Genomic DNA, 15,997 nt, shown 5'->3' with positions numbered 1-15,997 from the left:
ATAATGTATTTAGACGAAGAATTGATTAAATTAAAGATATAAAAATGAGAATGGAAGTACAACATTCGGAAATTATGAGACAGGCAAACGAAATGACAAGAACTATAACAAAATTGGAAAAGACGTTGGTTGAGAATTTTCTTATTCTTTTTTAAATAAAAAGTACCTTTATGTAATTAACCACCTGGATATTAACATATAAGTAATTGGCGTATTTAATAAATAATTATAAATGAAGAATACTTTTATCTGTTTTACGTCAGCGTGTTTATTATACACACGATATAAAAGTCAAAATAATCATATGTGAGGTTAAAAGTTGTAATTAATACTGATAAAAATTATCTTGATTAGATGACTTTAACTTCTGCTCTTGAACTATTTAATGATGGCCGAGAATATTAGAATAAAAAGTAGTGAAGTTAAGGAAATTTTCAAAAATATGGAATATGGAAGTAGCTACGAAACCATTCACTCAGCGCTTGTAAGTATTATTTAAACATATGAAATCCATTATAATGTACTTTTTTAGGATTGGTTAAAAACTAAGGAAAACAGCTTTTTCGCATATGTAGATAAGCCCACAGAGACACCGAATGGAAGTATAATAGAATTAGCTAATGCTGTAAATAATAAAAAATTACATAAAATTAATGTGCCAGATATAGATACTATTAATAAGATTTTATTACAAGGTAGCAACAAAAAGTGGTCTGAATTAAAACCATACGAAAGAGTAAAAATTTTAAACCAGTAAGTCTACTTATCTACTGTAATTGAATATCAGTAGACAAACGTTTTATTTTAGAATTGGTACTCAGATTGAAAAAAAGGCTGAACTATTTGTACAGTTAGAAATATTAACCAGGGGTATTTTAGGAAAAGATTCTAAAACAAAAGCTATTCCGCTATTATCTCAATATTTTCATTATTATGCAGCATATGCATTTAATTTAGAAGAGGGAAAGTTACCACAAGGTTTGTAACATTAGACTGATAAAAAAAATCGACTTTTTTTTTAAATATATCGAAAATAATGTTGCTAATAAATCCCGTGAAAGCCAGTTAATATTGATATTAAGATATCCTGCATTCTAAATTTCAATTTTCTGTGTGGTTTACAAGGGAAAGCTTGTTTTTTTTTTAATTACGAATTGTATAACTTTTTAAAAATTCATCAAAAAGGCTAGACTAAATCATTCTGTTATATAAAATTGAACGCCCTTCGATAAAGCTCTCTTATAATTTTTCGATAAACTTACACGTTTCAAAGTTATTCAACTTTAAAATAGCTTTGGTTGAACTTACAATAAGTATTGTACAAAAAAAGAGAAATAATTACAATACTTATTACTTGTGATCAGTAAATATAGGAAAAAAGTTCAAAATTGAAATAAAATAACTTTAATGCAACAAAATTTAGAAAAAAATAATTTTAATTTATTGAAAAATTAATATACAATATTATTAGAAATTTTACAGTTAAATAAAAGCATCTGTGACACCAAAAAAAATTACGAATACAAAAAAATTGACAAAACTAATTTTGTCAAAAAAATTGGAAAAAAAATGGGAAATATAAATCATATTTTAATGTTTAACAACTTCAAAACGTGTCAGCTTATCAAAAAATGAAGAGAGCCTTCTTGTAGTGCGCTCATTTTTTAATAAGAAAATTATTTGGTCTAGCCCTTTTGATGAACCATTAAAATGTTATAAAAACTCAAAAAAGCAAACTTTCCTGTGTTAATCATACAGGAAATTCAAATTTATCATACTGGATATCTTGAAATTAATATTAATGTCTGTGGCTTTCACAGGATTTTTTTTCATTTTTTTCAACAATTTATTAGAGATATTTAAAAAATAGTCGACGAACCAAGAAAACTATAAAAAACAAGGTTAAATGAGAAATTTTTCTTCTATGAACTTTATTTTAAATCAGCTCCATTCAAACAACCTTTCTTGTATTATTCAGTCTTAAAAACTTTAATGATTTAGCAAAAGACTTTTATGCTCAAAAAGAAACTTCAAATTCCACCAGCTCATCACAAATTAATTTTTTTGTTAAAGGCATTGCAGTTGGAGTAATATCAAAAGAAAATTATTTACCCTATTTAGGGCTTTTTCTGGCTCCTGCTTTAGCTGCAGGACGTACTATTGTACTGCAAATAGGTTTGCAATTAACACCTGTGGCTTTTTTATTACAAGAAATTGCACAATCAGCCGGGTAAGAAATTATATTCTAAAATTTAAAACAAATCTATAAGTTTTTTTATACGTTTCAGTGTTCCTGAAGGTACAATAAGAATCATACCTTCAGACGATGGTGAACTTCTGCCTTATATGAATTCTGAAAAAGTAGAAATCATCACTTTATTTGTCGACTTGAATAGTGGATTATACAGAGGTGTTAACACTCAAAATAAAAAAATACTTGTTCGTAAGTTTAATCACTCTCCATTATATTTATAGGCTAGTTAGATTAAGATCAGAGAATAATTGTAATAAAAAAAAAAACAATAAGCAATGTACAATTTGCTCAGAAAAATTTCAATGGAATAAGTGGACTTTAGAGATGATTTTTAGTATTTGTGTTTAGTGATGAATTTTTTTGATTTGGGTTTGTTTTCTATGTTTTTTATACACCACCATATCATTTCATTTTCAAGAGAAAATTAATTTTTAAAATTGTCATTAGTTCCATATAATATAAATTAAGAAATATGAAAATCAAACAAGCAGATTCCACACTTTTCACAAGTCTAACCTTAAGATGCTTCTCAAAGATTAAAAAAGTTGTAATAAGGAAATTATATACAAGGCTTGTGCATTTGAAATATTATTTATTTCCTTCCAGGAAGTTATTTTAAATTTCAAATGTTCATATTTTTGTCTTTAACATAATTTTTTTTCTTAAGCCCTAAAGGCATATTCACAAAATTTTCATATTTATTTTAGTAACTTTTTGAACAACTAATAATCACTGAAATTCTTGAAAATCCCCATGTAATTATTTCAGTAACCTCGTACAAAACTCCTGCCATAGTTTTTGATAGTGCGGATCTGGATACAGCATCCGAAAGTGTAATAGAATCATCATGGAGTTACCAGAGCATGGTAAAGTAGTTTTTCAATACCTTAATGCGATTTTTTTATTCATTTCATATTTTTTTTCAGTTACCTTGGACCACAGACACCATTTTAGTTCAAGAAAACATTTTCCCACTATTCTTGAACAAACTCAAATCGAAGATGATGACCCTTCACATATCGACAGCGGACGTGAAATCAACGAATATTTCCGTGAATTTAAGTGAAAGTGTTGATGAATTAAACGAACTTGTTAAACAAGCTAAGCTACAAGGCATAGAAATATTTCAAGTTGAAGAGAGTTCTAATAAATGGAGCCCTACTTTGTTGATCGGTGGAAAAGTATCACATAATGCTTTAAATACGAAAATTGATACAGCTAAAGCAGTTACCGTTTTAGCTTTCAGATCGTTAGATGAAGCTGTTAATTTAGCTAATAATACGAGACAGGGCTTGTGGGCATCTATTTGGAGTGAAAATAGTGGTGTTATTAACGAAGTCACAAGAAAACTAAAAGTGAGTACATGAGTTAGTTATTTTGAATCACTACATCAACAGTCATATTTACATATTTTTTATTCGCATTTTGATAACCTAATTTACCTTTAGTTTTTGAAAATGGTAACTTTGTTATCGAAATGGTGATCGGTATCATTATTAGGGAAAATGAGGTGATAAACTAAATTTTTTTATAGGTGAGCAATATTTTTGTGAATGGTAGTAATGCTTTTTCTCCAGAAATAGTCTTTACCCCAATCAAAGAGAGCGGAATTGGAATCTACGGGGGCAAAGAAGGTAAAGACATTAATTCGAAACTAGAACAACTATTATATGTGTATGAGAAAATTTTTTAGGCTTTCAAGAATATCTGACTTTGGAACCAACAAAACATTGTTATTGTACAAAGAAACCATCCTCATCATCTATTTCTAATATAGATTCTTTATTTAATATAGCCAATAAGGCACAAGCAAGTTGGCAGAAAGTATCGAAAATACAAAAAGAAAAAATATTTCTTGAATTTGCAGAAAATTTACCGCCAAATATAAAAGAAGCTAAGTGAGTTACTCGACTTACGTAAAATATAAAGGGTAGTCCAGAATTATGTAAAATAGTTTCAGTTGATGGTACTTTCAAAAAAAAGGGTGCTTACTAATATAAAGTTTTTTCTTATTCAATTTGAGAAGCATTTATATCGATTTATATTTTATGCCACCATCAACTACATGCTACTACAGGGTAGTTCTAAGGGTGGGAATTATTTTTTCATATATTTCGTGTTGAGAAATGTTTCCTTGGACTTTTCTATGCAAAAAAGTACTTTTGTAATAGTTTGGTAGATTCATGTCCTTGGAAAACCGAACTCAAGCCTGAATCCTTCTTCTCCGATATATCTCCCTTTTAAGAGTTTTCACTTCCGGTTAGTAACGTCTTAACTATGGAGAGGTGATCTTCTCAGGCTTTGCTTTGATTTGGAGTCTCTGTGACTCAATTACCAGGGGAGTAGCTTGACCTAGATGGACCCTGTATCAAAATTTGGGGGGGAGTTCCAATCTAACTGTAGGCTAGCCCAAATGGAGGGTAAAAAGAAACAAAAACATTGGTATTCAAATTATATAAAAACATTTATTTAGATTTACTTATTACTCACAATACATGCTTCAAGGAGATAGCAAAACAATTAAAATCAAATAAATATTCTTTTCCCCCTTTTTTGCATCAAATTTATTAATTAAATCATTCATAGCAAAGATGTTTGACCTCTATAGATAACAGAGACAAATCTGAAAGCGGTTCTTGTCCCATAAACGTCCTTAGATAATTTTTGAAAAAAAACTCCTTTTACCTCAGAAAAACTTGATGCAATGCTGCTAAATTTTATGAGTAATAATGTCTTAATCATGTTTTTTCTTCCTGATTTTGGTTTGTCATAAAATAAAGGGGTTTACGCTTAATATCAATTTAAAATTCTTTGTAACCCTCATGCTTTATAAGCTTTTTAGTTTGGGTATCGGGGCCCCTATATTGCTACTACCACCGACACTACGGCCCTCAAAGAGCCTTTACCTCGTCCACCATATTCCTCTAGTCCGAAGCTTGTTGTTGTAGTTAGTTAGCCCCAGGCCCAACCCTTTGTAGAAGGACCACATCCCTGCCGCCCTAATTTTCACCGGGATCGGGTACCCGATGTCTTTATGATACGGCAAGCTACCACCAGCTTCAAAGCGGAGGTGGAAATAAAATTGAGTAAGAGAAGCCGGAACCCAGAGGATATATCGCGCACCATACTCCTTTACTTGGTTCGGGACCCCATATAGCTGACACAGTGGTAGTTACCCCCCTGATGGATCATTACTTTCAATAACTATCATATGGGATGGGACAAATTATTATATGATAAATTACCCTAATGTCTTATAATCATCCCTTATGCATCGTAATCATAACTGAAAATATAAATTCCTCAATTCTCAAGAGGGTTTTAACTTCGTTTTTATTCAGTTTTAGTAAAAAATTAACACAATAACACAGTATATTTATAAAAATGACTATTTTAGTGAATCAGAAATGAAATGGACTGCGAAAGATATTTATTTGGCGCTCAAGAATACGATTAGAACAAATTATTCAACTACTATATCGGGATACAATTTAAATTGCTATACAGAACCAAGAGGAGTTATTGTACTAGACAGGTCAGAAAGTGTTAATATCCCCTTGGTAGTAACTTCAATTTTAGAGGGAAATTCTTTGATGGTTCTTACTACTGCTAATACCGAGAAAATATTGAAATTATTGAGTAGTAGATTACCCAGTGGCGTTCTAAATTTAATTCCGTATGAATCAAATATATTGAAGAAATTGGCTGCAAACAAAAAGGTCAATTGTTACTTTGGAAATGACAACGAGCATATTTTAAGGTGTCTTCCTATTCAAGACTCTATTAAATATGTTAATATAGCGACAAGTGTGGATATTTTTGGAAAAATTACATTTGTGAAGAATGTTTTGAGTGATATTGGATCTTCCAGTAACTGTAATTTTTAATAAACAATACATATTGTTAATAAATTTTGTTATTTTATACAATTTATTACCTTACCAAATAAAAGATATGTATGTTGTTCACCTTTATCAGAGTCTAGATCTTGTTCTTCTTCTCCCTTAATCTAAATAACCTAAATTTCATAAATTTTATACCTTTTCAATGTATGTCAAATTCTCTTAAGTGAATGTACTGATTATTTTATAATAATATACTAAAATTCCAAGTTTCACTAAATTCTGAATGCAAATCCTAATACCTTAATATCATCAAAAAAATATCTGGGAGTCAAAGTCTTGTTCAATAACAACAAAAAAAAATCCTGGGAGTCAAGAATTTGTTTAATATCAACAAAAAGAATATTTGGATTGATATTCTTTTCATCGCTTTTTGGTTTAGGTTATGTTGAGGTTAAATAACAGAATGACAATTTTTTTCAGTTTATTACTCTTCTCACTTAAGTACCAGCTTAAAAAATAATTTTTTTACAATCTGAGAATAGATCAAACAACGTACTAAAAACATAACTATTTTAAGTCAGTCTTAAAAATTAAACGGTAAGTAAAAAATTTACAATTTGTCATAAATAAATTTATTTTTTAAAATTTATATTTTTAATCGCTACAATTCTCCTGCCTCCTTTCTGTTGCGTCTTCTTCGGAGAAACGGTATTTTCGGCAAATGAAACCTTCTTTGTCTAAAAATATAAACCATTTTATTGAATTAAGAGTATTTGATTGGCCTATAAAATCGCTTTACAATATGAGTCGCCTAATGAAATTGTGGGATTCAACTATAATTTATTTCATTAAGGAATGAAGTTGTATAATGACATATATGTTACGGTCGAAATCAGTTGTCACTTAATTCTAGTTTTGATAAGGGTTGATTAGTTTTCACAAACCCATTCCGTTAAAACTTGTTTTTACTAGTCAAAACTAGTGTTGACTAGTACCCTCCGCGTTAAAACTAGTTTCAACAGGAAATACTAGAATTTACTAGTATTTTTAGTTGAAACTAGTTTTCATTAGGGAATTCTACTAATGGAAAACAGTGTTTCCAGTGGAAAAATTTATTGTTTTCAAATTTTATTCTAGTAGCACACTAAACAGTCAGAATTTTTAAAGTAAACTATCGTGGCATATCATTTTTTTTTTGTACAAACCGCGAATAGAAACATAATATTTTTTCCAGAAACATCTTACAAAACCTGAGCCCGTGGATAATTGTTCAGTTGCAATGTGAAGAGACAAAGTTGTACCTGGGACTCCATCCAATGGTAGAAATACCTCCGTACATGCAGTGAATTTAGATCTACCAATACAATTAATTTTATAAACTAAAGTTGACAGAACATTTGGAGTGAAAAGCTTGTTCAATATCAATAAACAAAAATATCCAGGAGTCAGATGCTTGTTTAATGTCAACAAAAAGAATTTCTGTAGTTAAAAGCTTGTTAAATATCAACAAAAAGAAATTTTGGAGTTAACATCTTGTTAAATGTAAAAGGGGTTTCAACTGTAACACATACATTAAATAAGTTCGAATTTCTGGAACCGTTGGTGATATTCTTCATACTGAACACACTATTTACACTACCACTACACTAACATTTACAATTACAATGTCTAACGCGCGTTTCGTTAACCAAGTTATCGTCTTCTGTATAATTGTGAGTGTTGGTGTAGTGGTAGAGTAAACAGTGTGTTTATCAGATTATCAGAAAAGTATACAACAATATCATTTAAAAAATGATAATATAAAAAAATCTATTTATATGTTACTCATGATTTCTTCCAATGCTTTGTTACTAACAATAAAATCAATAAGATTCTTGATAATAATAAATACTAACGACAAAGGACTCACCTGATTTGTATCAATTTTACTTTCTATAATATTTTCTTTGTTACCACCGGCATTCTCCTTTTCTGTAGTTTTACTTTCATCTTTTTTCAACATGCTTACTCTAGATTTATCACACTCATCCGGTTTTTGTTGAACCTCCAAAGATCCTGATAAATGTTCTTCTAATACAATCGTAAATCTTGATTTTGCCTTATTTTCTATTTTAAAATTAGAATTATCCTAAAAATATTTTACCAAAATTTAATAAAAATATATGAGATCTTTGACTTGTGTTTGTTTTTGCTGATTAATTTTAAAGAAGAATACCTGGGAGTCAAAGGCTTGATTAATATCAATAAAAAGAATATGTGGAAGTCAAAAGCTTGTTAAATATCAACAAACAGAATACCTGGGAGTTAAAATCTTGTTTAATATCAACAAAAAGAATATCTGAGAGATGAAAGCTTGTTTTATATGAACAAAAAGAAAATTTGGGAGGCAAAAGTTTGTTTAAAACCATCAATAAAGAAATATTTGGAAGCAAAAGCTTGTGTAAAATAAAAAAAGGAAAAATTGGAATTGAAAGCAACCATTTGTTTATCAATGAAATTATGGTTTCAGCATAACAGTTGTTCCACTCACAATCAATATAAGATAAAAAATAATTTATAAAATATTTTCAAGAATTTCTTTACATGATTTTTTTCTTAGCACTTATTTAAAGCAAAATATTTACAGAGATGGTTCTGAAAGAGCTACAAAACTCAACAAATGTAGGTAAAAAATAATCTATAAAATTACACTGAAACGGAAGTTATTTGGTTATTTGAACTGCTATAAAGATAATATTTTGTTTCACTTTCTACTTTCTTCAACGATTTTACTTAGAAATTTTTCTCTCTATAAATGTGTAAAATCTTTAAGCATCTAACAGATATTCTTTAGTTATATGGAGGTTCTCAATTAAAAATTTGTTATTCTTCTAATAATACTCACCTGAAGAGGATTTTCATATTCTTCTTTAATGTCTGATAGGCGTTTTGGCGATAATGTCTCAGCCTTAGAAGAATCTTTGTCTACCATATTGTTCTTGTAATCTTTTTTATTAGTTTTATGTGAAGCTTTTTGTAGTGACTCTTCCGAATCATCATTTTTAGTTTTCTCTTTTAAATTATTAGCTATTTCTATTTTTAGTAACTCAAGTTGATGTTCTTTATCCATTGCCTTCAAACGCCATTTTCTTTTTTCATCGTTCGCTTCTCTCAAAGCAGTCGAAAGTAAAAATCTATCTAGAGACTTTGCGCACATTTCATCCTTGAGAGATTGTATTTCTTGGCTGTAATTGTCAATATCTTCAAAATAATCAAATTAGATCTGATACAACTTACTTTTTTTCGTTTAGTGTGAGACTGTAATATTCAATTTCCTCGAAATTTTTCTTTGATAATACAACTGGTTTTTGTGATAATTCTTTTTTGTATTTTTCTATTACTTTTTCCAAATCTTCAATTCTGGAACTATAATAAGATAAACTTAAGAGGAGATGGAACCCCTTCAAGGAGCTGTTGATGAGTGGGCCCAGCGGCCGCCCTTCTTGGGCACGCCTAAGAGGAGGGGGGATGATGCAGAGGAAGGCTCAATCTAAGGCGGAAGCAATTGTGCCAAGGGATAAATGATACCTGAGCCCTAATTAAATATTATTCGCAATTCCTATGGGATACCTGAGGAAATTTCAAAGGCCCTGTAAGGCTTAGTTCATATGCCACATCATCAGTAGTGTTGAGAAGAAAAAGAGGAAGGAAGGCCAAGGCTGCCGAGATGGTCCAGGGCTTAACGACCTCAGGTCCTAATGTTGTCTAGACCCCCGGCCATTCTCCACCAAGGGCTCCCAGCCTAGAGGTCCAAATAAATCCTGTTAACAGGCCAATAACCCCTGGTCCTAGGCCCATTAAACAACAAGATGATTCCAAAAGCTGTAAAACTACACCTCCAGTAGGACCTGATGCTAGTTAGGCATAATCTGAGGGATGATAGAATCTATAGCTAGCTGAAAGTAGAGCGAGACAACCCAATACCAGCTCCTGGATTTCACTGATGTGTCAACTGGGACTATCATGCTGTCTTCATCAGACAATAGAACCTAGCCACCTCAGTGTCTGTCTCAGCTGGTTATAAATCATATTTTAATTTCTAGTGGGGCACAATAGGTCTATCAGAAGGTCTATGTACTTAACAGCTCTAGGCCACACACTCTTCTACTATTAACTAAGAGGAAATGGAAGTAACAAGTAACAAAGTCAAAATTATAATAGAGGAAAGAACAAAAAATTGCAAGTGGCAACAAGCTGAACTACAAGGAGTTGCAAGAAAACTAACACATGTAACAGATTGAATACATTAACTTACTTTAAGGCCACAGTAACTTCATGATTGTCATTATCTTTTTCTTCTATATCAGACTTCCATTTTTCCAACTGTCTCATATTTTCCAATTTTAATTGATGGATAGTATTTTCAAGTTGAGCTTTTTCTTGAACCATTGCTATATAACTTGCTTTCATTTTAATCACTTGGTCCTGCAAAAATACTCTCCTGAAATAAAAAAATGTAGTTTTTCTATAAAATATATTGTGTAAAACATACCGATCATCAACTTCTGCAAATAATGAATTTCCTCTACTATCCTTATTCAATGGTTGGTTTTTCAAATTGTCTAATTCAGTTTTGAGACAAAGTATTTCATCATTCAAAAATTGATTAGTGGCATTGGCTTCATGTAGATCAGTCCTGGTACAATTTAAACTTTCTTTTAAATTTTCTAATTCATTTGTGTATTCCTAAAATTGATATAAATCACAATTATCTAGGTACTATTATGTATTTCAATATATTTTTTAACAACTGAGAAAAATAGAAAACGAGGGTGGATAGGATAAGAAATGAGGTAATTTTAAAGAGGCACAAACAGGAACCAATAGAAAACAAAATAGTTAAGATTATTGAAATGGTAAGGATACATAAATAGAACTCTACAAAGCCTAATAAAAAAAATCACAGAAGCAAAAAGATATAAGAAAAGAAGAAAAGGAAGTCCCAGGCAAACTTGTCTACAAGTTAAAACAGGAAGGAGGAAGACAAGGGAAGCAATGCAGCAAATGAATGAAATAGCAAAAAATTGGAAAGAATTGAAAAAATGGATGAAAAGAGAATGAAAATCAAAATCTTAATACTCTGACGCTCAAAAGAGCATAAAGAGATCTAGAGAATAAATATATTTTTTACCTCTAGTTGTCTGGTTAAAATTTCGTTTTTGCTTTGTAATTCTTTTACAGTGTCTTTTAATTGCTGATTCTCATAAAACTCTGGAGGATCCGAAAGAATATCTTGTATTAGTGAACTTGTATCTCCAAAATTAGTAACATTATTATCATAAGAACCTTTGTAGACATCGAGTTCATTTTTCATAAGTTCATTCTTTTCTTCCATTTTCATTATAACATTTTCAAAAGTTTGTTTTTCATCATTGTAGCTCTCCCTCATGTTATTAATGTTCTACAAAAAAAAATATTCAAAATCTCATACAATGTTACTTAATTTTACTCACTTGTTCAAGCTGTTTAATAATATCTTGATATTTCTGTTTTTGTTTGATTTGCTCAGATTGTAACATATCAATTTCATTTTGGTATTCTGCCTGTACAGACGTTAAAACTCTAACATTTCTCTGGCATTCGTACAATTGTTGATTTGCTTTGTCTAATTCTAATTTTATACTATCTAATTCTTGCTTCAAAGTTAAATTATCAGCTTTTAAACTTTCACAATCATCAACAGATTGTTCCATAGTCATGAAAATTATGTTTTCTTTTGAATATTTACTTAAATAATAACCGTAAAGTTAAATGATTTTTTTGAACTTTCAAACTCAACGTTTTTACTTCTTCTTTTTTATATCATTTCCTTTAGTTACCTAGGTAACTATTTTAAGCGCCTTCTTTTTTGATACTTTAAAAATTTTATTAAATCTGTACTAATCTTGAGTATTTAGAGATATAATTAATATTTTCTGTAATAAAATTTCGAAAATATTTTTCTGAAAGATATAAAATAATAAGGTGATCATACCTAAATTTTAGTCAACCACCATTACAGGTATTCAACTTTGTGACATACTGTTACTAGATAGGGGTTTTATAACCCATGACAGTTTTTAAAATAAATGTTTCAATATAAATTGAAATGTTTAAAATTTTAACAAAACTAAATCGAGGAATATTTTTTAATGAGGCGAGATCATGGAAAAAAGTTCACACAAGAGCAGTACCTGTCGTTTTAGAGGAATTAAACGCGGCAGAAATAGCTTTGGAAGAATTAAAAAATAGAGATATTTTTGAAAGGTAACGGTGACTCTTTAACTGATCAATTTTTATGTATTGTTACTGTAAAAATAATTATTTTAGATATATGTCCCTTCCCATTCCAGAATCAAAGGTTCATGCTACTTATATATGGATAGATGGAACAGGAGAAAATGTACGTTGCCAATCTAAAACGTTAGAAATTAATCCCAGCTCCCACAAAGAAATTCCCAATTGTACTTTTAACGGAAGCGAAACTCAACAAGCTAATATAAACAATCCGGACTGTTATATAGTTCCTGTAGCTGTGTACAATGATCCTATAAAAAGAGGTAAATGAATAAACACAGTTTTTTTAGTTTGTCGCCTCATTGAATAAAAAGTAAAGGAAAAAGCAATAAACAAAAGTTTTGTGCCCAAGATGGTTGTTACATATGGCGGACATCAATATCCGCTTTACCATAGGCGTGCTATATAAAAATTATTCTACATCAAATAATATGTCTTTCTTAACCTCAATTATTTATCAAAATACGATTTTTCTTTTGCATTTTATATATTTAAATTGATAGTAGCTAAAGAGAATAAAGAAAAAAACAACTTACCTGTTGAAAGTGATCCCTAATATTCATTTTAAAGAGTGTTGAAATTTTAAATATGTCGTCTCCATACAATTTCAGGTAATAGTAAGCTAGTATTGTGTGAAGCATTTAACGCCGAAGAAAAGCCTTGTAAAACCAATCATAGACAAAGATGCGTTGAAGTTTTAAACAGAGCATGTGAACATGAAATAGAAGTAAGTTTTGAACAGGAATATTTATTGACTGATAAAAGTGGAATACCGTTTGCTTCTCAGAGCATTGGAGATGATTTACCAGCAGGTTCGACATATATTTATAATTTAAATACGTTCCCGTTTGTAATAATCATCTGCTATTTGGGATATTTTAGAGTTACATTACGCAGGTATAGGAGCAGGAAAAGTATTGGGTAGAGAAATAGCGGAATGTCTCTACAGAAGTTGTCTTTACGCTGGTATTGAAATCACAGGCGACAGAGCAGAAAAAGTATTGGGACAATGGGAATTCAAACTCGGACCATCTCCTACGATTAAGGCCGCCGACGATTTATGGGCAGCTCGATATTTACTTTCGAGAATAGCTGAAGATTACGGGATTGGTATATCGTTAGACCCAAAATTTTCGCAGCAATACCCAGGATCAGGTTATAATAATTTTTTTATTTATAGTTTACAATAGTAATTAACAGGTAAACGGTTAAAGAAGTCCTCCACATTACTCGAAATGTCCGATTCCCCTATATCGGCGGCATATAATATTTTAAAAATAACTTATTACATTGAGCATTAAATAGTTTTGTTCGCGGGTCAATTTAGAATCGATTCAAAATCAGTTGGTAACAAATTTAGGGTCGCTGTAATGCGCATGCTTAATAATCCATTCATGATTATTTACCGCGAACGTAATGAATGATTTTTTAACATTGTACTATACCATAGACTTAATATTAAATAGAGAATGGCAAGGCTTATTTGAATGTTGGTAGACACAAAATAATCGTATACCATTCTGATTAAATCGCAGTCGTCTCTATCTTTAATATTAACTCTATGGTCCTGAATCGTCGGCCATATTGTTGTAATGAACAAAGAGTTTATATAATTTGTACATAGAGAATTAATTGGTGGAAGCGGCAAAGGATGAGACTCATATGACCTCAAAAAACTTGTCTATTAGATTAATTCTTATTTAGTTTCAGGGCTAATACTTTTATTATGAGTAGTATTTTATGTCAATCTAGTTTTTTACTGACCACACTGTTCACATTACCACTACACCAACACTGCCTGATGTGCGTTTCTGTAACCAAGTTATAGTCTTAAGAGACTGAAGGGAACGAGAGTCGGACAGTGTAATTGTGAGTATTGGTGTAGTAGTAGTAGTAGTGTAAATACTATGAAGAATATCACCAACGGTTCCAGAAATTAAAATGACATATGGAGATATAGCTCGTCAGTTAATAATTTTTCTAGGCAGAATCTTCGGTTCTTTTTGAGGCTATTTAGTGTGAAAATGTTCTAAACTTTTAAATACTATTAGGTATTTGTGTCCCAATACATAATTGATTATTTTGAAAACAATTCTTTCATTCATTTCATACTTTTTTTGTGGTATGAAATATTCAAACATTGTATTTATAAATTATATATACTTTAGATTCCTCTATTGTTTAATATGACATTTTTTCAGCATTAACCGCAACTTTTTCTACAAAATTCATGAGAAACGATAACGGTATAAAACATATTAACGAAGCTTTCAAAAAATTGGAAAAAAGGCACTTTGAACATATGAAAGTATACGATGTGAAAGGGGGAGCTGATAATAAAAAACGTCTTACAGGTAAAAAATATCCTACAATTGAAAAGCTTCTTGGAATATTTCTAATTTTAATTTTTTTACCATTATTTATTTTGTAAGTACTTTGTAGAATATTTTGGGTACATTCAGTTTTAAATCAGTCATGTATGCTCCTAAATAAATAAAGAATGTTCGTGACTGTGATAACTAAAAACTATGAAGAAATATCTTGGAAATGTCTTTTTTTGAATACAAACCAACTATAAACATCGTTCTTTTTCTTAGGAAAGTTCAGAACATCGTCAGCGGAAAAATTTACTTGCGGAGTTGCTGACAGAACTTTATCGGTTCGCATGACGAAATTGGTAAATTTACGAAGGAAGGGTTTTTTAGAAGATAGAAGACCAGCGGCGAACGCAGATCCCTACCAAGTAATATCTGCATTGGTCGCTACCTGTCTTTTAGAAATGTGATAACCTTAAAAATAATTTTAGTAAAAGAGGGATTTAAATAAACACAATTTTTTAAGAAGTGTATAAATAACTACTACAATAAATTAATTACTTGTTATTGTTGTAATACCCAGCAGATTTGTTTCAACAATTTTCAGTTTTATATTAAATAATTTGTAGGAGTAGCAAGTGGTCCCGAATGATCTAACAAGCTAAAGACCGAAGTAGTTTGAAACTTGTAATTTTAGATTGATTTTCATAGAAGAGACCTAAAATCAAGGGCGTATATAGAAATTTCTCCAGAGGGGGTCGAAATACTGTCAGAAAAACATATAGAACTAACGATTTTGCTATTAATAAGTCACAACAACATTATAGCAAATATGTTGTGGGTAGATTGTTCGGATCTTCTGTTTCTAGTAATAAATCAGACGCAAAACTGATTTAATGCTGCTCTGAATTTGGTTATATCCAAAAAATATGATTTAATTCCATTTTAAAGTTTATGTACTTCTATAAAAAAAATATTCACTGTTTTTGCTTTAAACTTTAATTTTTTTAATTAGTTTGTGAATAGAAGAATAAAATTTAAAGCCTGCTTCGTGGTTGTAGTGTAAATGGTTAATGGTAAACAGTACTAACACAATCCATTGGTTCCTAAACTTTTTTGTTTCATAGACTACTTTCAAAATATTGCTGGATCTGGTGGGTAGCTACATCACTACCGATTTCCAAATCTCAAAAAAGCAGTTAAGATTAGATCTATCTTTATAAACTTGCATTGTGGCTGTTCTTCATTATCGAAATCAAATAAATTGT

General features: G+C 30.3%; 3 protein-coding genes across 3 annotated transcripts; 2 read left to right on the top strand and 1 right to left on the bottom strand.

Annotated features, from left to right (window-relative positions):
* Nucleotides 1–190: 190 nt before the first annotated feature.
* Nucleotides 191–6,183, top strand: LOC130899311 (2-aminomuconic semialdehyde dehydrogenase-like). The gene is made up of 10 exons (XM_057809164.1): nt 191–484; nt 533–753; nt 809–978; nt 2,074–2,230; nt 2,289–2,443; nt 3,023–3,120; nt 3,181–3,609; nt 3,789–3,888; nt 3,948–4,152; nt 5,652–6,183. Exons 1-10 carry the CDS (start codon nt 386–388, stop codon nt 6,139–6,141), a joined length of 2,124 nt encoding a protein of 707 aa, XP_057665147.1. The 5' UTR covers nt 191–385; the 3' UTR covers nt 6,142–6,183.
* A 380-nt stretch (nt 6,184–6,563) lies between these two features.
* On the bottom strand, nt 6,564–11,937 carry LOC130899312 (protein Spindly). The gene is made up of 8 exons (XM_057809165.1): nt 11,592–11,937; nt 11,270–11,539; nt 10,631–10,824; nt 10,394–10,579; nt 9,376–9,504; nt 8,984–9,323; nt 8,009–8,227; nt 6,564–6,836 (listed from the first exon to the last, which is right to left on the bottom strand). Exons 1-8 carry the CDS (start codon nt 11,835–11,837, stop codon nt 6,732–6,734), a joined length of 1,689 nt encoding a protein of 562 aa, XP_057665148.1. The 5' UTR covers nt 11,838–11,937; the 3' UTR covers nt 6,564–6,731.
* A 227-nt stretch (nt 11,938–12,164) lies between these two features.
* Nucleotides 12,165–15,311, top strand: LOC130899309 (glutamine synthetase-like). Its single transcript, XM_057809162.1, has 6 exons — nt 12,165–12,384; nt 12,448–12,677; nt 13,026–13,226; nt 13,297–13,569; nt 14,616–14,768; nt 15,012–15,311. Exons 1-6 carry the CDS (start codon nt 12,227–12,229, stop codon nt 15,197–15,199), a joined length of 1,203 nt encoding a protein of 400 aa, XP_057665145.1. The 5' UTR covers nt 12,165–12,226; the 3' UTR covers nt 15,200–15,311.
* Nucleotides 15,312–15,997: the final 686 nt, after the last annotated feature.

Source organism: Diorhabda carinulata, chromosome 11, assembly GCF_026250575.1.
Source record: "Diorhabda carinulata isolate Delta chromosome 11, icDioCari1.1, whole genome shotgun sequence".
Taxonomy (NCBI): Eukaryota; Metazoa; Arthropoda; class Insecta; order Coleoptera; family Chrysomelidae; genus Diorhabda; species Diorhabda carinulata.
Note: the sequence above shows the minus strand (reverse complement) of the source record. Positions and strands in the feature narration are given on the sequence as shown.

What these genes read in the sequence shown, in the direction of transcription:
- LOC130899312 (XM_057809165.1), bottom strand. Translation starts at nt 11,837, where the DNA reads ATGACTATGGAACAATCTGTTGATGATTGTGAAAGTTTAAAAGCTGAT. An exon ending in TTTGCAGAAGTTGATGATCG is followed by an intron (nt 10,580 to 10,630) that starts GTATGTTTTACA and finishes TTTTTATTTCAG; the next exon opens with GAGAGTATTTTTGCAGGACC. An exon ending in CTCACACTAAACGAAAAAAA is followed by an intron (nt 9,324 to 9,375) that starts GTAAGTTGTATC and finishes TGACAATTACAG; the next exon opens with CCAAGAAATACAATCTCTCA.
- LOC130899309 (XM_057809162.1), top strand. Translation starts at nt 12,227, where the DNA reads ATGTTTAAAATTTTAACAAAACTAAATCGAGGAATATTTTTTAATGAG. An exon ending in TGGAGATGATTTACCAGCAG is followed by an intron (nt 13,227 to 13,296) that starts GTTCGACATATA and finishes GGGATATTTTAG; the next exon opens with AGTTACATTACGCAGGTATA. An exon ending in GCAGCAATACCCAGGATCAG is followed by an intron (nt 13,570 to 14,615) that starts GTTATAATAATT and finishes ACATTTTTTCAG; the next exon opens with CATTAACCGCAACTTTTTCT.
- LOC130899311 (XM_057809164.1), top strand. Translation starts at nt 386, where the DNA reads ATGATGGCCGAGAATATTAGAATAAAAAGTAGTGAAGTTAAGGAAATT. An exon ending in AGAGTAAAAATTTTAAACCA is followed by an intron (nt 754 to 808) that starts GTAAGTCTACTT and finishes GTTTTATTTTAG; the next exon opens with AATTGGTACTCAGATTGAAA. An exon ending in GAAATTGCACAATCAGCCGG is followed by an intron (nt 2,231 to 2,288) that starts GTAAGAAATTAT and finishes TATACGTTTCAG; the next exon opens with TGTTCCTGAAGGTACAATAA.